The sequence below is a fragment of the Anguilla rostrata genome, chromosome 1 (genome assembly GCF_018555375.3).
Source record: "Anguilla rostrata isolate EN2019 chromosome 1, ASM1855537v3, whole genome shotgun sequence".
NCBI classification, from domain to species: domain Eukaryota; kingdom Metazoa; phylum Chordata; class Actinopteri; order Anguilliformes; family Anguillidae; genus Anguilla; species Anguilla rostrata.
In genome coordinates this window covers 57,556,197-57,580,581 of record NC_057933.1, presented here as the reverse complement: position 1 = coordinate 57,580,581, position 24,385 = coordinate 57,556,197, and the positions used below count along the sequence as shown (strand labels likewise).

At 43.1% G+C, this 24,385-nt stretch overlaps 1 protein-coding gene across 9 annotated transcripts in view; it reads right to left on the bottom strand.

Annotated features, from left to right (window-relative positions):
- Positions 1 to 2,454: 2,454 nt before the first annotated feature.
- LOC135259749 (chondroitin sulfate proteoglycan 5-like) overlaps positions 2,455 to 24,385 on the bottom strand; it is a 36,423-nt gene continuing 14,492 nt past the window's right edge. The window contains exons 3-7 of one of the 9 annotated variants that reach the window (XM_064344485.1): positions 20,403 to 20,591; positions 16,682 to 16,757; positions 14,440 to 14,496; positions 10,159 to 10,299; positions 2,456 to 3,911 (exon numbers count right to left, since the gene is read on the bottom strand). In XM_064344485.1, the coding sequence (XP_064200555.1) occupies positions 3,645 to 3,911; positions 10,159 to 10,299; positions 14,440 to 14,496; positions 16,682 to 16,757; positions 20,403 to 20,591 (730 nt within the window). In that variant the 3' untranslated portion in view covers positions 2,456 to 3,644. Of the gene's footprint in view, positions 3,912 to 9,602; positions 10,300 to 14,439; positions 14,497 to 16,603; positions 16,761 to 20,402; positions 20,592 to 24,385 lie in introns of those variants that run through there. The other 8 variants (XM_064344476.1, XM_064344470.1, XM_064344462.1 and 5 more) reach the window with 8 other exon arrangements.

The window sequence follows — 24,385 nt, the reverse complement described above, 5'->3', positions numbered from 1 at the left end:
GGATATTTTTGGATCAATTTCTGAATTAGATTGAAACTAGACCATACACTAAAGACTGTAAGCTACAACCTTAAAATAAATATTACAGATATAATCAGTTTCATATTTTTTGTCATGTTTTTTTGTTTTTGTTTAGCTTAATCATGGCTCCTTTCTCATTTTGTTAAAGAAAACAGTTTATTTAACAGTTATCTCATATGGTAAGATATCCAACCTAAATATCATATTTGTCAGTTACATTTTTTTCAAACCATATGAAGTATGATGTCAATTAGGGTGTCAATTTTTCTAAAAGTCATGCATTATTTTTATTTATTTATTTTTTAAGAGCTACTGTAGCAGTTTTGGGCCTGTAGCCAAGCTAATTTAAGCATTGTTGGGCTGAATTGCCTGTTCTCGTCATTATGTTATGATATATTAATAGAATCATCATGATTGAGTGAATGAATCTGGCTCCTGATTTTCCCAAAAAAAAAACCTTTTAAAAACAAAACAAATCCAATACACAACCATGTGCCAAAAATAGCTTGTGTAACCGATTTGAATGTTCAGGCCCCTCCCAAACTGTAGTACACTATATTGCCACCAGAGGACACCTAAGATCCCTGTTGGTTTGGCTTCAGCTTTTCCCATGAAATGCCTCCTGTTTTTGATTGTCTTTGCCTACATCCCTCAGGCTCACTCCAGTTGTATAATAAACAGGGAGTTGTCTTGCTGTTCTTTTCAGCATTCAAGATTGGTGGCCCCAAATAAAATTGTCTGGGCTAGCATGGTTCATTTTAACTTAAGAGCTTTCCAGACTCGGAAGTGCCCGTGTGAAGAATGTTTAATCCTGAATTATGGTGTTTTTCCATCTCCTTGCCATGTTTGGCCAGCTTTCAAAGCTTGACAATAGCAGGCTGAGTTAGCGGCGATGTTTCTGGGTTTGTGAGAGCTGGGGTGATGGTTGAGGTTTCTCTCAGCAATAAGCCTCTTCGCTTGCTTCTCGTCCCTGCCAATAGCATATGTCTTTCCCAGATCGGGCCAGTGTCTTTGTACCTCAGGATGGCTAATGGTGCATGGTAATTAAATCCCTGTGTCACAAAAGGGCCCAGTGCCCTGCAGCCAGGGAGACCACCCGGACCTTTCTCTGTGACAGCCATGCACCACCTTGCTCACACATGGGGAGACCAGGGGGCAATGGGTATGGGGGGGAGAGAGAGAGGGGGTCACATATAGCTCTGACTTATATATATGTTTGGCACAGTGCCCCGTAAATGCAGATGTCTATGTATGCATTGTACAAGCATACATGAATATCACACAGGCTGGTGTTTATTGGTTTACTACAAGTGTGAAGGACTGTTATTGTATTCTGCGTGAAGGCTGTTATTGTATTCTACACATGGTATGGAATGTTAATGTAATGTTAATTATATTATTTTCACTGTAAATGATCTCGTTTTGAAGTTCAAGTCTGAGATATCCAGACTCAGTTGATTTCACATGGAATTAAATGCAGATGAAATTACATCAAGGTCTGACAGACTATTGTGTAAATAAAGTGGCTTAAAAAAAGATGTCCACTGCCTCTCTGCAGAACACATGCATGCAAAGTCATTTTAATTAATTTACGATGCAAATCTATTCCACTGGCCTGTTTTCTCTCAATTGTGCAACAATAACAGCTCCCCCCAGGATCTTTAATACTGTTTTCATCAGCAGTATACCTTGATTCAGAAGCACAATTAATTGTCAGTGCCATAGGTAATCATATGCACACACTATGTATGCATCAGTCTTGCACTTCACTGCTCAGAAAATCTGGGTCACACAGCCAAACTGTGGCAGTCAGTGACCTCCATTCCTCACTACTGTTCCACTGAACCTCACTGCTCACTCAACTGCCAGGAGTTTGCTGAATCTGCATGTTTGCCTACAATTGTATTTCATTGTCTAATTTCCAGTGGTCCTTATTTCAACTTTAAATAAAGTTATGTATTTTCAACTTTAACACACACACAGAGTTCTCACGGAAATGCCAAAAGTGGTCACACACACACGCATGCACACAAGCATTCACACACACACACACACACACACACAGTCTACTTACTTACATTCACACATACACACATAGGCTCACACAGTCTGCATACAATCACATACAAATGCACACAGTATGCTTATGTAATTCACATAGACACACACACTTTCAAATGAGAGGGAAACAATATTTTTAAATGCTACACTTGCTACATTTTTTCAAGATTACTAGTTAACTGATTTCTGTGGTGAGTACTACTCCCTTGCCCTTTCTTTCTCCATGCAGCTCCTTACGCTATTCTGTTTCCTTTCCCTTTCAAAGACCTTTCTCCTTGTGATGAACGGCAAGTACAACAGTAAAACCCCTTTGAAGATGAAGGAAGTTTATAAGTTTATTTCAAGTAAATAGCATTACAAGATTATGAACATCAGAAAGCTTTTGCACACAGATTGTCTAGGAATGTGGCCATTCCTTAGCATGAGTAACTGTTGTTTAACCACCATATTCATATATCCTATCACCATCTCTCTCAGGTCAATACATATAGTATATTAAAGTTTGTCAAAATATTATATATATCTTGTAGTTTCTATGTAGCCAGATATTTGATTTCTCATAATATATTATGCCACATTCACAGTGATATCGTGGTGTAGGTACCCTTAATTGTCAGGTCAAAGTAATTCAGCATTATGGTTTGCCTCTCTTCACTGTCTCACCCACACATACATGCTATGAGCACTGTAGCTGATGGACGTGCACTCCTCCAGTGCACACACCCGCAATCTAGGAAATGTTTTACACCCTGTGGTCCGCATAGCAGCACTGGAGAGGGCAGACACAAAAAGCCACTATTGGGTGGAACTAAGGCAGCAGTAGACAAGAAACCCTGGCCGACTTAAACACATCTTAACCCTGGTGGGATGAGGTGGACTTCCTGTCTGGCTTATGACATAGCCAGAGCTTACACCTGAAACCACCACCCAGCCTGCACTCATAGAGAGCCATTAAGATTGTTATGTTTTATAGTCTTATTATGCCACTCAGTACATTGCTGTCTGGACTACCCTATTTGTGGCTAATGAGTTGGTCCACTTGTTTTGGATCAACAGGATCGTAATTTATAATACATCAGCATCAGCCAGAGTAGGACTATTTATATGAATTCATTATATCAGCAAGTATATTACAGTTTATTTGCTATTATGTTAAAGTGCATCAGTCAGTATATTATGGTTTATCTGCCAGTATGTAAGTTCATCAGTCAGTAAACCACAATTTGCTTTCCATCATGTTACAGTGTATCAATTGAGTCTGGGTAATAAATCACAGTGAATTGCATCAGTCAATATATCATAGTCTAACTGTCAGAACATCATAAATATGTCAGGGGATATATAGTAACAGTATCTGTAAAGTACAGTACAATACTTCATTCGGTATGATGCAGACATATATAAGCATATTACAGGCAGTCAGTAAGTAGTGCTGTTTATCAATCAGTATTTTGCAGTGTCTCAGCCAATGAAATCATCAATCTTTTTGCTATATCAGTGTTTTCCAGTGCATCAGTCTGGTTTCAGAGTATTCTAGTCAGGGAGATGGGGGAAAGCACAAGTCAGAAAGTGTATGCTTTGCCCCCTCGAGGCCGAGTCATTTTGGTGGGCAGGGTAGGCAGGGAGCGGGTGCTGATGGGGCTGCCCACCTGCCGTGGAGGGACGTCCCGCTGTTCCAATTGGCTGTCTGCCCTGCCCCTCCGCCCCAGCTCTGGTGAGGAGTAGTGGTGTCTGTGGAAGCATGCGTCATGGTCGAGCGCTGAGGAGGCAGGGGGCTTCTTACTGCTGTGTTTTAGGAGTCGCTCCTCCACTTCGACAGTTACCCCTCCCTGCAAAGAACAGCACATCTGCACAAGCTCGCACACACACACACACAAACACACACGTGCAAAGGCTTGTTCTCTATTTTTGTAAAGTCACATCCACGCCTAACTGAGTCTGTACTCCACCCTGATGGAACATGTAAGTATCCCTGCTCTGTATCCCTCCATAGTGCCATTGCATTATGCTGTGGTTTCATGTAGGGGCAGAGACAGCAAAGGGAGATGCCAGAGTGTGCAAAAGAACGTTACCATGGGAATGGGAAATCACTTACTATAGTGCAGCAGTTGTTCCCAAAATTTACATCTGAGAGGATTCATTAATAATTGTCAGCATTCCTCAGAATGAATTTGGTTGCAATAGTCTGTTCAATTCTACCAATTTATTTTCTTTCTCACTGTGCAGTCCCCAGCTGTAGTAATGGTTTCTCAGACTTCTAGTGTGACTGTTTGAAGGTGAGGCAGAGTGTGTGTGTGTGTGTGTGCGTGTGTCTGCATGTGTGTGTATTTGTGTGTGCCTGCAAACCCCACTCAACCAATCATGAGGCTCTCAGTAAAATCCAAACGCTATCGTTCCACCACATTCCTAGCCAATGGTAGCAGAGAGACCAAATCTCCACACGCAGAGCTTCCCGTGGCAGAATGCTGTCATGCCACTCCTCTGACTGGCCGCTCATTTCACTGACCACGCCTCACTCCTATTGGCAGATAGAAGCCTTGTGCCCATGGGAGCTGCTGCCTTGCTGAAGATAAACAGAAGCTAAGGGAAAGAACTCCCGAAGCATTATGATATGGATGAGATATTACCAACATTCATACACTAAGGGTGTTACGTTTCAGTCAGTTTTATCAAGTCCTACTGCCTGTCAGGCCAATGGGAAAAAGAAACACTGAGTAATCATCAGTTCAGGTTCATGATCAAATTTAATATTCACTTATATGAAGCTAAACTTAAAAATACATAAAACGCTTTATGATGAAATATACCGTACATGTGTTTGAGATATTGCACAATTGATATTCCTTTAATATAGCAGCTTAAGCACTCAAAAAGAATATGGTTCTCGAATCATCATATCGCCACTAGGTTAAGGCACATATGTATGCCTTTTATGGGGGTATGAGGGAGTTAGGAAGCATAACCCCGCATTCAGGCTCAGAGAAAGAGTGGGAATATTCTTCTTCACAATGACTGTGGCTGGCAGCATCAGGTAGGGTTGCTATGACAACAGTCCTACTGTAGTTAGTGTGTGGCGTGTGTGTGTGTGTGCGAGAGAGAGAGAGATAGAGAGAGAGAGAGAAAGGGGGAGAGAGAAACAGGTCGGGCATGAGAGAGAATTGCGAAGACAAAGCCACAGATAGACAGAAGGTGAGCGGGAGATAAAAATAGGGAGAGAGAGGGGGAGACAGAAAGTACTGATATGGACTGGTGGGGCGAGATGAGGGTTTGAGACATAGAGATGGGCAGAGGTTAGATGTGTATCAAAGTGAGAAAGACTTTAAGCTCTCCAGGTGTGCTGTCAGAAAGAAGGAGCAAAAGGGGAGGGAAAGAAAGAAGTAAGTGACCCCACACGGCAGGGCACTGAGGCAGCTGCTGGGTCCTTTTAAAGAGACTGCCCACCATGCAGTTTCACTGGCACAAGCCTGCCTCTCCTGCAAATATTAATCACATTTATACAGTGATGGCAGGCTGCCCCACTGCCCTCACACAACTAAACTCATAGCCAAGAACTGAGCCAATTTGTAGGCTGTGCAGCGAGGAACAGGGCCCTCTGTTGGGTCACCGGGTCAATTGCAGTGTACTTAGCTGGAGTTTAAACCTCAGGTTTAAATCTCTAGCCCACACAACTGCATTTCAACTGGAACAACACATTCTTATTCCACAGCTTTGGATCACTGCTTTGGTTGTTATGCCGTTCTGTGATCTAGAGGTTTAAACCTGAGGTTTATACTCCAGCTAAGTGCATTGCATTGAATTCACTATGTTTTGGAAGTAGATCTATTTTGTTTATTTGTTAATTATTTTGTAGAATTGTGTGCATGTATTTTTGTGACTGCTAAGAGAGAACATTGCCTTGCTTTCCAAACATGTATTACCAAATGTCATTAACAGCTGGCTATACTCTGCATCCATTGCTATCTATCTTGCTGTAACTTAAAAGATGTAATATCCATGATCAATACTTATTGAGCATTACAGGGGTACCAAGATTATGTATAATGCTTGTTGTACAGTGAATAGCATGATTGTAATAGAGTAATGTAATGACTACACTGTAAACAACAATTCTTATGGCAAAATCTTTTCAAAACACCGTAAAAATCATGTAAAATAACTAATTTATAACTCATTATTTGACAGCCATCTCATAAACTAACAGGATTTATACAGTTAAATAAGAGGATTTGCACAGTTAAATAAGAGGATTTATACAGCTTTTCCCTTCATTAAATGGTTTTGCACTGGCAACATTGCTGCTGTTTTTTATTTATTTATTTATCTTTTTAATTGGATGTTTATACAGTTTATGAAAATGAATGCATTGGAGAATAACAAATTCTCAGATACATATACTGTTTTCATCCTGTTGCAAAGATTTACCAACGCCACAAGCATTACCACATATCTCTGGCTTCTTTTTTCACTGCATCATGATGCTCCTGCATGAACACAATGCTGCAGCTAATTAAATCACAAATATCGCCTGCTGATGCTAATTTAAGGGCAAACACATCCCACTGCAGCTAATGTTTACTTCATATTCATTTTGCTCAGTGCCTGTGCGTTCAGTCTTGGGTGCTGCCATTTTCACAGGCATAGTTACCATGGTATCCCACAGGGCTTCAGAAATTCAATTTAGAGGAATGTTTATAATGAGAGACCATGCAAACTGTGTGGAGATGGTCTTGAGCTACCCCAGCCCCCCATTGCCATTCCACTCAGAACCCCAGGACTAACAGAGCCCCTCTGTCACAGTCATGTGAAGATGGTGGTGTCCCCCATTAGAAAGCACATAATGACACAATAAGGGACATACCAAACCTGACCTCCTGGTGCGCTGGCAACGCAGGGTCAGCAAGAAGCGACAAAGATAGACAGACAAAAACATGGGGAGATGGCAAGCAAAAGAGAGAGAGAACAAGAGAGAGAGGAAAAGAGAGAGTACAAGATCATGTATGTGTGTTTGTGTGTGTGTGTGTGTACGTGAGAGAGAGAGAGAGAGTGAGAGAGGTAATTGATATTGAATTGATATTCATCACTGCTTTCCTCTCAGGGATAGATTGTGGTGGTGGTGAATGTTTTCTGTGTGTATGTGTGTGTGTGTGTGTGTGTGTCTGCGTGTGTGTGCATGTGCGTGTGCATGTGCATGTGTTTGTTTGTGGGGAGGGAGGCTCCCTGGCAAGGGAAGCAGAATGCAGCATAGTCCACATACAGGCTTCTGTAGGAGGCATGTTCAAAGCACCAGAGCTCATTGTTTCAACTGTCAAAGGGATCAAAGGCAGAAACAATACAATGACAGAACAAATCTTATTCCAGTCCTCTCAACATATCAGTTCTCTCAGCGAAACAAAGACTAGCTCTGCTCACATCATACATGCGGTTGCTAAGCATTTTACAGCATCACAAAAACACATTAAACAAAATATAAAATATAAAAACCTATAATATCAACTGAAATGGTAATTCCTTGAAGGAAATGCTCACAGTAAGTTAGTGTATTGCATATTGCGTGTGCTGGGAAGGCTGGAGTAAAAAAGCATGGGCCTGTGTGGCTGCGGCTTGAGCCGAGTGCGGGTTCATGGGTAATAGTGCACAGGCCAGAGAGTGGGCGTGAACATTTGAGAGCGTGCTGAGCGGGAAGACTGTGAGTGACAGGGGCACAGCTTTTGGCTTCACATTGTGTATATGAGCACGAGAGAAAGGTGAACAAGTAAGCCCGTGCAGAAATGAAAGGTAAGTGACCTGACATGTGCAGTCTTGAGGGGCGGGCACTAGCGACAGGTCATGTGTGAGCATGGAAGACTGGGAGAATGGCCGGGTATGTGTGAGTATAAGCGTGAGCGTGAGGGGTGAATAACCAGACGTGGGAGCATGGGAGTCTACTTGTTTTCTGAGTGTGTGGAAAATCATGGGTGACTAGACTATCAGGCAACGATGAGGACAGAGAGAGGCGGGAGACATGCAGGCAGGTGGGTTTCTATTGGTGAAGGAGTGTGGATGAAAGCTGGTGAGATCCAGGGTAGAAATACACCCTCAAGCTCAACAGTGGGATTTTCCTCAGTGTATTTTGGCGAGACACAGCTTAACTGGGAACTCAGTTTCTTTCTGAAGGCAATGACACAGTTAATTAAATTAATCACAATATTTTTCATGTTGGATGCTAAATCACTTTCCAAATAAGACTAAATTAAATATAGCACATGTGGTAGTTTTCTTCACGTGAACAAGAGATGTTTTAAGAGTACTTATCCTTCTAAAAGCCATTTTTGTCCCATGCAGTATATGATTCTGGTTTTAAGCTCCAGAATCATATACTGCATTCTACTAAGCTGAAGCCTGTTGTTCTGTGTAGAGGACGTAAAATAGAAAAGTACTTTACCAATAAAATACAACATTGTTTTTCGCCCTCGTCTCGGGAGGTTATTAAATCTCACATGCACTGAGTGGCAAGACACCTCATTTCAAAAAAGGCAATGAGAGAATACTTTCATTGCAGACAGAGCATGTGGCAGTGTCCAGCACTGTGCTGTCCAGTCAGTGCGCCCGCTGTCCAGGGTGCTGAAGATTTAAATACAGTCCTTCAGCTCACACTGTGCCCCATGTGCACAGCCGTGCCCATATGCCTGTCTGTGCAACAGGTCGATACAAATCACAATACAAGGACTACGGTCAGAATTTACAAGGTAACCAGTTAAATAGGGAATAAAAGATGAGAGAAAGTGCTGATTTACAGAAGCACACCATCATATGTTTACTTTTTATAACAGATTTCATTAACTCAGATGGCAGAAGGCTGTATTAGGCTGTCACTCACCAATAGGGCAACCTCTAGATGAGAGTGCTATTGGCCTCATACCATGAAGGTGTGAAGGGATGGGGAGGGATGTAGGGAAAAAGGTCAGGGGTGGGAGGCAATGCATATAAAGCAGGCCGCTGTGCTCCTGGTGGTTATATAAGAAAGAGTCATAGCACGAGTACATATCTATCTGCATCTGTAAGTGAACAAAGGCCTAGCGTTCTACTAACTACTACTAACTGAGCATGTCTGTGACATCAACAGGGCACCTCTAGCAGCAGCGAACAGACACATACACGCACACAACCAGACTGTGGCCACAATGACACACACACATACCACCCGACAATCAGTCTCGGTGGGCTTTGAGATATGTACCAGTCATCAGGTCATACACAAGATATTATTATTATTATTATTATTGTGATCATTATTAATATTATTATAATTACTCATGATCATTCAATGACATACTTCTGGATAAACAATGTAACTCCATTCACATTGCAGCTGAAGTTACACGTATGTGAACTGGCTTCAGAAGAGTGCGTGTGTGCGTGTGTGTATTTGTTGGAAGGAGCGATATCTCAAAGCAGTCCATAGCTTCAAATACTAATCAGAGAGATAAAGAGAGAAAGGGAAGGAGGAGCAGAATAGACCAGGAACACACAAGAACTGCATCTTTAATGTTAAAAAGGTTTATTTCAACAACAGTCTGATTTTTTTTCTGTTTGTATTCCATATTCCCAAAAAGTACAAAAAAAACCCAAATACATCAAAGGATTAGAAATCACATCAATGAAAACGAAGACACATTGTGTTTTTATATCAATCCAAGCATTTTTTTCATATATTTATACATACTCACTGAATTAGTCAAACAAACATCAAAACCTCTCAGTAGCTTTTGTTTTGTAACTTTTTTCCCGTAAATCTTTTTCTTTTGTACAAAATACACCAACGCATGCCGTTATTCAGTAAGGCAGGGGAGGGCGACAGGGCGGGGCTGGGCTTGTGGGGACTAGGAGGGGGTTGGACTAGGGCAGGACATAAGTAGGTGTGTGTGTGTGGGGGGGGGAGGATCTGTTGAGTGTTTCTGCTGTGGCGCTGATCGGGAGTGGTGACAGTGATGTAGACGGCAGCGAAGGGGCGGGGACAGGTTGGGGTGGGGGCAGGGCGGAGGCGCCCGCGTGTGGCGGATTGTGGCATTACATCATGTTGTTCTGTAGTGAATTTACCTCCGAGGAGTTCTCCTCGCACGCCGCCTTGTTGTTCTCATGTTTGGGGGTGAGCGAGTTCTGGATGTTCAGGGGCTCGTCCTCCTTGGGCGGGGGGGACTTCACTGGGTCCTCCAGTTTGTTCTGGGCGTTAGGATCATCCTGCAGGACGACAGCCTGTTAGCGTCACACTCACACACCAAATTCTGATCACAGGCGCTGGAAGGACCACATACCCACCCATGATCATGACCCAAACCAAATGAGGCTGTTGCTATACCATATACAAATTTTAATGATGTAAAAAAAATGTATTACTATGAATAGATAAAAAAAATGTTGCCTTTTATAAAGATGGTTCTTGTGCATCAAATACAAGGTCATACAATTCAATACATACTGCATCGTGGTCATACAATCCATTGGCTTGCCCACTTAAAGTGTATGTTTTAATACATACACACTTCAGTTTGGTTAAAGTGACTGAGAATACCTATGTTAGACACTGCCTTTTTGTATTGAGAGCTCATATGGAACATAGCCACAGTGGCTAGTTTTTCTGATCTCCATCTCCCTCTGAAGCTGCTCTGTGCTGACTGCAGCCCAGCACAAAATGAAGAACATCCCTGTGAAAACAGACTGATTCTGGGTATGTATTACAATCCTTATTAAACAGTCCCTTCATCATAGAATTTAAATCATGGTTTCCTTATTGAAGTCTACGTGGTCACTGACCAACTGACCACATGCAACGGACAGACAGAGTTAAAGGGGCTGCATCAGAAGACCCTCCCCCCACCCCTCAAACTCATGCATGCATGCAGCCTCCCCCCCAGCAATACACAACCCCTCAGGGCCCCAATACAGCCCCCTTTCTCAGACCTGTCCCTCCTGCCTTGTTCAATGTTCTTGTGGGAGTGAGAAAAACATTGCACTGCTTTGTAGCAAGCCTCAGTACAGTAACACCTGGAATTAATATGGCAGCCTCATTAGTGATGTAATGATGAAACAACTTTTCAAATCACTGCCATATAATCAAAACAGTAGGAGCAAGTGTATGTTTCTTGGCAGCAGTTCTCCCAGGTTAGCCTCTTATGCCTGTAAAGTTTGCAGTTTTACAACAAGGCAATGGAATGAAAGCAGCTTCTTCTTGCGTTCTCCTGCCAAGGAGCCAAAATGCACATGTGACATCTCAAGTTCATCCATTTGTCATCTGTTCCCACTGCAGCAGGATACAAATGCCTTTATCACATGCTAATGGTTCTCGTTCAGCTCAGGAGAGCAATCAAATGCACACAGTATGACAGGAGCCCTGTGGGCTGGCTGCTGCTGAATTAATGGTGTGTTCCCTTCATTTTGAATAGTTGTAGTAAACAGGAGCAGATTTACCCCATTTGGCGATGGCTAGATTGTGACTTCAGGCAGGATGTGGGTGTAACCGACCTCTTTGGCTACAGGATAAGGAGCTTCTTTTCCTCCATCGACGTGAAACTGGAAAATGTGTGTTTCAGCATCTTTTCTTATTTCAATTTTTTTTCTTTTATTGGAGAAGGGTGGGGGTGAGGGGAGTACTTCTGTTTTCCCAATAACACAGCAAAGTCATTAGGAATCAAGGGGAAGATGGCAATGAGTATGTCTCTCTCCTTCTCTTTTCACTGCGTGATCTGCTGCTTGATAAATACTGTACTTTTCTCAATGCATCTTATACAGGGCTACCTGATCCTTTTTCTTTTGATTGACAGTAGTTTATTTGAACACGGATAATTTGTCCTTTTTTACTGTGTTGCACCTTTCAACTCTCCGGTATGGTCTTGTGAACTGAATGTGCTCTAAAGCTTTCACAGCCTGGTGTATCACATAATAATAGTTACTGACTCATATTATATGCCATTATGTATGTGCTAGGGCCAGACAATGGCTGCTGATGTTAAAAAATGTAATAAAGTTCTCCAAATATTGTTTCAGCAGTCATTAATTCAAAGGCAAATTAGATTAGATTTTAATTAGTCAGATTTAAAGAGGTACTAAAATGTAGGTGGTTGGTGTGACTTTCTTGGGCCAAAGCAATAACATTTAATGTTTTGATTGAGCATCAATGCAAGTTGTAAGAACTGCTGGAATGCATGGAAATAATGAGCTGTAGTTTTCTGCTGAATGGTAGATGAGTTTGAGTTCATCACACTCAAGAAATTAATTTTAGAAATATACGTTTAAACAAAAAGGCATGGGACTCAAATGGACCACATTATGAGTCAGTGTAAATTTGTCACCAACTGCACAAGTGATTGTGTGCGAGTGACTGTGTGTGTGTCTGTGTGCGTCTGTATGCGCAAACGTGTTGGATGGATGAATGGCGGGTGGGTGCAGGGAGGAGGTCTGTGGACGGGATGGCAGAGATGAACATTATGGAAGGTTGTTGGAGTCAATACAGAAGGAACTTCACTGGCACAGCACAACATGGCTCAGCACAGAACAGCCCGTCAATCAGGACCAGACAAAAGGAGCATGGAACACGTCTATTTCCCTTTAATAAAGATGTTTTTGTGCATCTAATAGAAGGTCAGAGGAATCAATACATATTGCATTTTGGTCATATTATGTGTACTTTCCATAGAAATACTGATCTAGCTCCGCTCTAGTAGCAGAGGCAGTGTCCAGTTACACAGTGATATGGCCCATTTAATGTTCTACACCGCAAAATCGGTTCTGGAGTCTTAGCTCTTCTGTGACTGTCAGCGCAGCACAGGTAGGAATACATTTCATCCCAGTGTGATATTTTAAACAAAAGCACCCAATACCATTGGACCTTGCAAATTTATGATCAAATGCTTCTTCCAACCTCTTCATCAGCTTCCTCCTGACAGGAAGATGAATGGTCAGATGAACAAGTGCTGACATGTTTCTTAGGCCAAAGTCGGCAATGGCAAAGTCCGGATTCAATCCGAGGCCATGAAGCTCATCCATGCACCGCAGTATGGTGCCCTGAAAGAATGAGCCATCCCTAAGCTCCATCTTGTACTGATTCAATAATGCAATATAGCCCTAAAGGACAAGGTCTACCAAAAGAGTAAACATTTCAAAACTGAAGCAGGACTACAAAAAATAGATAAAGACAACAATACATCTTATATGTAACTGTTGCTTTTTTCCTGTCACTTCCTCCCACTTTGCATAATCTTCACTGTTCTCAAGATGCAGTGGAAAGCAAACACAACAGTGTTTCCAGGAGCCATGTAGTTCCTGTTGCGGATAGTTCCTACAACCTAGTGGGAAAGGGCCAACTGACTCTAAGGGGTCAATACAAACAGGAACCGAAATGCCTTATGGTGGCAAACTGCTTCAGTTGTGTATTGATTGTATATGTATATTCACATTCTGCAATGTGCTCACATCTCTACTGTTGTGTGCACTTTTAAAGCATGCATTTAATCCTGAGATATGGGACCTATGGGACATATGACGGTTGGCTGGATCTAGGTGGTTTAATTCAGTTGCCAACACTGCATCAATCCATGACAATCAGCATAAATTGTGCTCTTACGGGTAAGCAGAGATGCTGATGGACACAAACTAGCCAGTTATCTTAAAAGATAGCGTCTCCAGTGCCAGCACTTCATTTATATCAGCACCTTCCCAGGGTCCAGCCTCCCACTCACCCTTGAGCTGACAGGACAATCAATATCCGAGCCCTCAGCACTTGAATCAGGCATGGTTTTTTCAGGGTTTGTTCAAAAAAATTCACAAGCAAATAAGCAGAAGTCTACAATCTCAGGAGGGCCCTGTCATGCGTTTCTTTCTTTTTTTCTTTAAGGAATTGCAGCATCCAGAAAAGATGCCATTTGTAAACCCATCAACTTGACTTTTCATATTACAGCAAATGATTAATGAGAGTATCACTTGTGATAGTGGAGAAATGTATAAAGATTTCACTAATGAACTTGTATCTTTTTAAAATCATAAGTAAGGTATTTTGCCTGCCAGTTAAACCCTTGGTGGGCAACAGTAATAATTTGCATGATTCAAAATGATTTATATTTTCTGCCTTCCACTGGTTATGCATCTTAACTAGTTATTGTAACTCATTAGATTTCAGACTGCATGTTTAAGGATGAACCTGAAATTGATTACACCTGCAGTAAACAGGAAATGGACTGCACCACTGCACAGGGAAGCTGGGGGTGGAGGGGTGGGTCCACGTGTTGGTTCTTGGGGTCAGTTGGTTGACAAGGTAACGGGACAATGTTGCCCAAGTACTGCGAGGGGTGGACAGGGGGAGGGGGCGTCATCTGCAGATCTGCTTACCTCACACTCGGGTTCCTCTTTGGTCTTACACTCCCAGGTGTATCTGCTCATGGTTTTCTGGGTGGGGGTGGGGGGGGTTGGGAAAGGGTTATAGTCCTCAGAGATAAAAACATATTTAAACAGGCAGAGAGAAGGAGAGAGAGAGACGATGGGTGGGAGCACCAAAGGAGAGGAAGCGGGGGCTCTGAACCACCGCTCACCAGCTCATCCTGAAAAGACACCCTCGCCTCACCCACTACAGTGAGCCAGTTGATTCCCAGCTCATTTCCATATCATGGGAATTACTGTGGGCACAATAAATAGCCTTTTTACCAGCATTTCTGTTTTCGGTTTACCGTTCATTCAGAAATGGTCTGCAATAGGGTGGTATCTGGCTGCACCATGTTCGCTTTTGAGATATCTTGGTAGTCCTGAAACCTGAATGGATACAGGTCTGCAACTATTTACTCCTGCTGGGCGAGGCCAGATCACTGTTCACATAATAATGCCCTTTACTGGGAATGGGTCTGTTTTCAGCATTCCTATGATAGACACAGCCACTGAATGTAATGGCTTAATGCTTAATGACATGAATGAGCGGCGCTACATCTTTCTTTGTGTTAGCCTATTTCAATGAGGGTTAAAGCGACATGAGATTATTGGTAGTGGTGCTCTGATTGGTGTTAGTGTTGGCGTTGAGTGGCTGTGTACTTACAGACTTATGTCAACACACTGAGATTTTATGAGTGTTTTCTGTTGAGCAGGAAATTATAAAATGATGTCTGATATGCAGAGATCCAAATGACGATAAAAAATATCATATATACTCAGGAATATTACAAAATACTCTGCTAGACTGATATCATGGGAACTGAGCAGAACAGAGATATTGTGGTCAGTGAATCTTTCTCCACCTCTCCTTTGATTGGGCACCATGGCCCAATCAAGTTCTGAAGTGGTTGTACCAGACCTGGCAGGCGTATCCCACCCAAGGGGACAACGTCCAAGTTAGCTCTACAGAGAGTGTTATATTGTGCCTTGTGATGCTGTTAGACTGCGTGCTCTCTTCCGCCCCCTCCGGGAGCAGTGAGGTGCTGCATCTCAGATGTTTATCCTGAACGGCCAGCCACCAGGATTTTTCCTGTAACGTTACATTTTTCACACAGCGTCCACACCCCACCCCCACAAACAACTCAAATTAACAACACCCTCACTGCCCATCACAAAACTGTTTATCAGGATAAACACATGAAACACACAGATACAGTATAGCAGCAGCGTGACAAACATGCTGCAGTGCCACACATGACCAATGGGGGCACATGCGAGCAGTCAAGCATGCAGTGACCGAACAATGCAAAGGTGATCAAAAAAGGAAAAAGGAAGAGAAGGAGAAGGGGGGGGGGGGGCGGGCGGTTCTCTCAGGGTCGAGCTAGCAGGAGCTGGTTGCCCCAGTAACAGAAGCAGCAGGAAGCTCTATCTGTTCCATGGTTCTCTGATGAGTCTTAATCCCTCTCCTGTTACAGAGAGTGTTGACTGCAATGTGCAAATGTCTGCCTCGGTATTGATCTACTCCAGCAGAGTCAATAGATTTCTCATCCCTGCTGAGGCCAGACTGGACTGTATTCACCTTGAGGAGTGTTCCCTGCCCTGGGCAGATGTCTTGAGTCAAGAGTAGACAAGTGGTTTGCCTTATGGGTACATATATTTAGGTTCCTAAACACAGCATTTAGGGAAAAATCTCAGTAATCTGCTGCTATAGACTGGCTGCAGTGAGTCCCGGTCAACAGGATGAGACAAGACAGAATAGGCTGTAGTAAGGCCCAGGGGGGTAGGCCAGGAATTTTGGACTTGGAATGTGCAGACTGTGCTGGAAAATACCTGAGCTTTTTCTGAGTGACCTTGGGACACTTTGATGATGGTGAAAGTGTATTCCCAACACTCCGTCCACTTGAAATATGACCAAATGCAACCCCATAGAAACGTTCACATCAAAATGAAACCAGATATCCAGTTGAACTGCAGAATAAAGTAGGTGTTTTTCCTATTATATCTTGCGGTGGCACTGTCTCATTTTATTGAGACGGTTGTCATGGAAAGCTTGTCCCATGAGAGAACCCTCCCTCCCCCATGGTAAGCGTAAGACCCATGCAGGAAGGGGAGAGAGAGACAAGAGGAACGTTACCTGACATATAATGTTATCATAGTAAGCCAAAGCACGCGCATGAGGAAGGGTAGGCGGGGTGTCACAAAGTTTCCTTACATTTGGGTGGGAGCCCTCAGCGATGGTGGACAGAGAGAAATTATCATTGTGCTGCTCCGACGGAGGCCTGTACTTACTGCTGTGGGGGGAGTGGGGGGGAGGAGTGGAAGAAGGGGAAGAGGAGAGGGAAATAGTAGAGGATAGACAAAAAATGAGAAAAACAGAAGGAAGAGGTGGGGAAGTGATGACAGAAAAACAACATGTGTAGATGGATGGTGAAAGAAGGGCAAAAGAGGAAAAGAATGGCAGAAAGGGAGGTGTCCAAAGAGGGGGTTATGCAAAAACAGAAAAGGTGCCATTTTTGATGACAAGGAGAAGGGTATAAGAACCGGAGATCATTAAAAGTATATGGAATGATAAAAATGGAAAGGAGGGAGGGAAGTTAGAATGAAGAACAGGAGTACCGTGGGAGTAAAGGAGCAAGAAACGAGGTGTGGGGAACAAAAACAGGGAAAGAAAGGTAAAGAGAAGAGAAAAAATCAAGAGAGAGAAGCATTAGTGTGAATCCAGCACCTCAATTTATAGACAGACACACAGAACCCCACTGTGATACAGCACGGCAGATCACAAGTCTAGACAGACTGCTTTGCTCAGATGTGTGTTCTGTACCAGGATGCTGTGTCTCTCAGTACTTGCCATCCTGCCCCATCTCCAGCCTTGCAAAAATGTCCTACAGAACACCCAACATGACCTAGGCAGACAGTAAGATGTCCCAGCTTTATAGTCAGAGCCAGTCCTATAGGACATATTTGTAAGAGTTCCAAATGCTTTCATTGAGCCCTGTGGCAGCATCAGGGACCAAGAGCCAGAGTATTCATCTACATCTGTCTTCACTGTTTGCTCTCATTCCAATACATCTGGGGAATATAGCTGTTGGCTGAATGCTGTGTTGCTTGTTTAGCCACTCCCCCTTAACCAAAGCCCTTCGGCCCCTCCCCATTCCTCCCCTCTGCAGTGTAATCACTGCACAGTCTGGCTCAAAGATAAATATTTAATCATCAGCATGATTGGCTAATCAAAGCATCGCTAACGAGCAGAGAGAGCGCCTTCCAATTAGCCTTCCCTGGCTGTGAGTCTGGCTCTCCTTTCCATCTCCTGTGGAAGAGTATGGGGGAGGAAGGGAATAGCAGAGGGGGAACTTAAAAACACCAATCTTATCATCCCCAAATGGCAATGGATGGGCTGTTTGTACTAGTAATTATTTTAAAAGCAGTTGGATTTGACATGGCAATGGATTGATATACCCAGTGCACCACTGAAGTCCCAGTCACACTGAGAACAGTAAAGATAAAACAGAACATGTGCCACAACAATAATAATTTGGTCACTACTTTAGCTGAATGCCAGAATGATAATTGTAAAAATGACTTAAAATGATGACAAAGTGACTTCATACAGCAAGAAACTCGTTGATAGTTGTCTTGAATGAAAAATCAACTTCATGGATTGATGCTGGCAAACACTGGATCCATATTGTTATAGTTCACAGTAGTAGATTATACATTGTTGCAGTATTTAGCATGGAATGCATATATGTGAATTGTGTGTGTGTGTGTGTATGTGCTTATGCTTGGTTGTAGAACATTTTGTGGCAAATGGACATATATCAACTAAATCAAAAGTTGCTCTTTATAAAACAGGTGTAGCAGTGCTTACAGAACAGTTTGTAGCCATTCACTTCATACAGAATTACTGTATACGGCTGAGGTATGCAGCTCTTTATAGAGTGCTAATGCAGGTAGGGTGGACACATGGCCACTGCAGCTAAATCATGCTTAGAAGTCACTTCAGTCTGAGTTTACTGAACTGGAAGCTTTCTTTGTTGCTTTCGTATGGCAAGCTCAGAGCACAGAGACTTCTGTCCCTGTATATTCTCAACTGTGGCGTATTCCTAACACTGTGTGTGTGTGTGTGTGTGTGTGTGTGTGTGTGTGTGCGGAGGTGTGTGTGTGTGTGTGTGTGTATGTGTGCGTGCCTGCGCGCCTGTGTGTTCATGCATGCATGTGTGTACGTTCGTGTGTGTGTTCACGTGACAGAGAGCTCTTGTACAACAGCTTTCATAATTTGAGAAGGCTTAATAAAGATCTCTCTCTCTCTCTCTCTCACTCTCTCTCTCTCTCTATCTCTCTCTCTCTCTCTCTCTCTCTCTCTCTCTCTCCCCCTCCCCCTCCCCTCTTCCCCAGTGTGAAAGGCCATAATTGCACTTCTTTCAGCTCTCTGAAGCAGCAGCTTATGCGCGCTCGGACTGCGCAGCCGGCTGCAATTATCCACAGCAGATGGAGCAGTGGGCGGCCAATGTATTCAAAGACCCCTTTGGCAGGGCTGATTCACACACACACAGACACACACACACACACACACACGGACACACGCGCACGCACACACACACACACACACACACAGACACACACACACGCGCACACACACACACACACACACGCACACACACACACACACAGACACACACACACCCACACCCACACACACACACACACACACACACACACACACACACACACACGCGCACACACACACACAGCTCTATCATGAGTTTCCATGTTCCTCCTTTCCTACTCCCCCATCATCCTCCTCCAACTCCTGCTACTCCTCCTCCTCCTCCTCTTCCTGCCAGTTTCATGCTGATGTGTTGGTTATAAAATTCTGCAACCTGTGTCTGATCAAAAGCAGTCCTCCATGGGCCCCCTATTCTGCCTAAAGAACAAACCAAAATTCTGCATCCTCAGAAGCAGACAGAGGGCAGCAGAAACAGTCATACCTCTGCCTATTCAGAAATGCTAGGTAAGATTACAAGCCAGCAGTTTTACCCTTGCACAGCATTGGCAGGTAAAAACCAATGTTCATTACAATTAGTGTGTTTCCGGCTTTGATTGAGAAGAAAAGTGCAGACTAGCATCACTTCTGGGCTGTATTTTCCCTTTCGCTATCTCGTCCTTCCATTTTACTCTCCTTAGTATTCTCTTTCATATTTTCCCTTCGCTTCCCCGATTTTCTCTGGCAGTGCTTTCTGCACTGTCAGTTCAAATCCCGCCTGGAAACCCTGCCCCCACCCCACACCCCCAGAGTCACACAGCTATATGTAGGTCAACCAACCCCCCCGCCCCCCTGCCCCACTCTACCCCCACCTGTCAGACTGCCCTACTTTCAGGAGGAGTTGATGACATCATTGTGTTGAGAGATGGACTGTATCATGGGATTGTGTGTTCGTCCTGCAACCTTCCCATTTTTTTCTGTCACATCATCATTATCAATATCATCTCCAGACATGCTGGTGTCACATTTAGGGGTGCTTGGGACCCCTACAAACACACACACACACACACACACATACACTCATAACACTAACACAACACTGCTGCCATCTTCCTCCCATCAGTTAATTCTGCCTCACTCTGGCACACAAATCAAGACCAACAATCAATTTAAAGGAAAACTCACATGCTACCACTGCTTCTTACTCTTTGACTCATCCACATTTCACCCCCTCTCCTTCAATTTATACATACAATTTTATTATTTTCTTTATATCTCTCAATCTCTTACTCACCCTTCTCTTTCTCTCTCTCTCTTTTTTCTCTCTCTCCCTGTCTCTCATTCTTACTTTGCCTTCGTCTGTCTTTCCTTTGCTCTCTCTTCGTTTCTCAACATGATTCTAAAGTCCAGCTCTCCCTCTCCCTGGCCCATTCCCCCTGCTGTCCCTCACCTGCGTTTGCGCAGCTTGCTGTTCTCGGTCTTGAGCAGGTGCAGCTTCTTGGCAAAGCAAACGGTGATCATGAAGAGCAGCAGCACCATGAGTGCTGCTCCTCCGATGGCGATGCACATCACCTGGAACTCCGTGATAACGGACTCACACCTGGAGCCCTTGTGCCAGATGTAGTCCTGGACGTTACACCTGTGGGAGAGAAACAGGAAGAGAGGGATAGGAAAAGAAGATAGAGGAAGAGGATGAAAACATATGAAAATTCAGACTGTGAGAACTCTCCAACCCAAACACCCCATTGGTTGTTGTGACCACAGTTCCCCTGAGTAACCCAGCTCTCTAACACACTGTCAGAGAGAATCCCACCAGCCCACACAAATACAGCAGATTTGTAACTCTTGTTTCAAATAGGATACCTGCAAAGAAAGTAAGTAATGTCCAAGAAATAATGTATTTCCTTAGAGGTCCTTTACAGTGGCTTCAAAGGGAAACTACCCTGGACACAATAGGTACTACAGTGCTGTCTCAAGTTTGCATAGCCATTTTAGAGAGCGAGTCAATTCAAGACCAGCTTTGGATGAATACACCTCACAATCCCGGTCCTGGAGGACCACAGTCTATCATCTTTAACAGTGGGGAAATAAACTATCCTGGACACCATTCCTTCCCATCTTCTCATAAAAAAGCAGAATATGCAAAAGAAATAAAGTCTCATCTTAGACCAATTAGGGTGGCTGCCTGACTAAACCAGGAGGACTGAGAACCAGATGCAAGTGACTGTAGTCAAAAGCCAAAGGGATTTGTGCGGGCAGATGGAAGAGGAGACTGAAGCTGACAGGCACCAGCTATGTCTTGAGCTAAGCCTGGTGTTGCAGTGTCCATTTCCAAGACTCACACTCACATGATTTGTATCGTATGTAGTATATTCTAAACATCAGATTTCTGTTGGCAGCTCAAGCAATTGGGTTCACCATTACCATCTACCGCTCTCCCATTTTTGAAAAATTGTGTTCAGTTATATTTGAATAGGGCATGGTCTCTCAAACCTCCCAGTTTCTGAACACACACACACACACACACACACACACGCATACACACATACACATTTAGCAATCGTCATGCCAGGAAGGCGGGACCGGCCTTGGAATATTGTCAGAACCAGTCTAAACTCCCATCAGTCAGAACTGACAACAGTGGTTATGGAGACAGAGGGAGTCACCCTCCCAGATGTGTTTAAAATTCTGAGTCTCATTCTTTCTGTGTCTCTGCTGTGCCGGAAACAACAGGCTTTTGGCTGGACTAGACTCCATAGGTCTGGCAGAAAGGTGTCTGCAATCTGTCTCAGTGAAAACAAGCCCATTTCTCTTCAGAAAAAATTCTTGTCACCAGGTCACAGAATTCAAAGCACTGCAAAGACTGTGAGCTGTCTGCTGAACAATGTGTGTGTGTGTGCGCGCGTGTGTGTGTGTAAGCGCACGTGTGTATGTGTGTGTGTTCTTAGCTATACCATTCTAGCACATGCTGCTCTCTGCAATGTCCCTCACTTTTATTATTTTGTACTCATATTTAAGTAAAAAACAGACATGACAAAAATATATATTTATCAAAGGTAAGGCAAATAATCATGAAAATAATTATGCATTAGGCTGTATTTACAACATTAATGCAATATAAAATTTTAAAAATGTATGAACACAATTTTAAATGCTGTATTGTGCCTCAGTTACCTGCTTATGGTCTGTAACTATGCATGTGCTATCTTGCTTCTTCCATTAGTCCTAATTTATGAAGATTACACTGCTATTCATTTAAATGTAATAATCTAGCAGAGGCGCTTATCCACAGTCCATACAAAAAGGTTTGGCAAAATTGCAGTAATGTAGCAATTTTTTGAGTTTCCAGTAAGTGTCATAACAAACTTGGAACTGAATGTAGTAGGTGCAAAATGAAGATTGAGGAAACAACTCTCATACCACTAAGGTACTGAAGGGGGCAGTGTAAACACTGGCTATTAAAGTTCATTAACCATTCCATAATGTGTGTTTAGCCATGGCGCCATAAGCTAGCAGCCTGAAATGAACTCGAACATAAAAGAAATGGGGCAGTCCATATCACCATCATCCTAGATGTTTGTCAAATCCACCCTAAAATATTTGTCCCTTGTCTCATGGCCATGCATTACAACAGGCATCATCTACTTACAGTACACCCATGTCCATTCTATTTACTGGGTAAGCAGACATACAGGAATAACTTAACAATGTGTGCTCCACCACCCAGTGGCAGAACTATATAGTGTACTACTTATGAAGTACTGATAACAGGAATATTATATAAAGGAAGAGTTTTTAACATGTTACTTGTGACCCACCTGAATCCCTCCAACCACCCATAAATATATCCCAACCCACAGGTTCAGGAACCGCAGTACTGTAGGAAACACACCTCAGCCAGAGAGGCCCACATCACAGTTTTTTCCTAAAACAAGCATTAGCTGTCTAGTACAGGCTGTGACGTCACCACATTCAGATTGGTTCCACAGCAGCCATTGGCTGCCCTGCAGCAATGCTGCAATGAATAACAAATCAGTATCACACTGTAAGACTCACATTCTGGGTACCGTATCTGCCCTGTTGAGTGATCTGTTCATGATGGGAATGTCACATACTACATACATACTACTTATGTGACATTATGTATCGAGTTGGTTTATGTGACACTATATAACACTGTGTGAGAAGCTGGTCTGACAGCACTGATGTGTTAATGTTCAACCAAGAAAAGAACACATATATTTCTGAATAGTATCAACTAAATAATACATAAATACAGTAAAACTGAGCAGGCCGCCGGGTGGAATTTAAGAGTGCAAACGTAGTGCAAGTATTTTGAAAGCTGAAAGTTATCATTGGAAGAAAGGGACATGCCTCTACTCTTCTGGCCAATGGTACTTGTGATTTACTGTGTTCATTTGGAGATGGATTTCACTGGGCTGGGACAGGCAGTATCTCACTGCTACACTGCCCAAAACTTGTTTTAACTACAACAAGCTGTCTGCGACTTCTGCATTATTCACACCATCACTCTTTATAACTAACAACCACACACAAACATATACTTTCTCTCACTCACACACATAGTCGTACACACACTCACACAGACACACAGACACACACACACACACAACCTGGCTGACACAGTGTATTTCCATACTGACAGATCGGGGAATGTCTGAGTCACTCTCATTCTGTCTCCTAAGAAGCTTTAGCTTCGTTCACTCGACGCTGCTTTTGTTTCCAAAACGTCCTGGAGATTTAATTTTTCACCCCCCTTCCCTAGAAAATAAGAAAAAAAGGAAAAAGGTTTTGGGTGGAATAAAAATGTTTTTCACTGCATGTGATGGTGTTAGCTGGGAAAAAGGCACAGCAAGAAGCCATGGGTTATTTTTTATGAGTGTTAAAGTTTGTTTATTTATGTTGGCCCTGGAATGTGTAACAGCATTAGCTAAAGATGCTTTAATTAGTTAAAGCGTTGGTTAAACATCACTAATGAAAAACTCTCTCCTGGAGCCCTCTCAACCAGAATAAAATTTTAACACACACACACACACACACATGCACACACGCACACACACAGGCACACACAATACAGACACAAACAAAGGTAGGCACATGCATACACAAACACACATCTGGGGCACAGAAGAGTATGTGAGGTGCACTTTAACATCCTTGTGCAGATGCTGTGCTTTGTGTAAGCTTTCTCCTGTGTAAGCATGTGCTATTTTACTGAGCACTGGCACTAGGATTGTTTTTCTGTAAACACTGTAGTCAAAGAGAGAGGGGAATAATAGAGAAAGAGTTACTGGACAGATAGAGCAAGAAAGAGACATATGGGGACAAAAAAAGAAATAAGCGAGAGACTTTCTGGGTTGCTTGTGTCTTTGTCCCTTCTTTTCAAGGGTGCAACAAAAAAACTGAGACAAA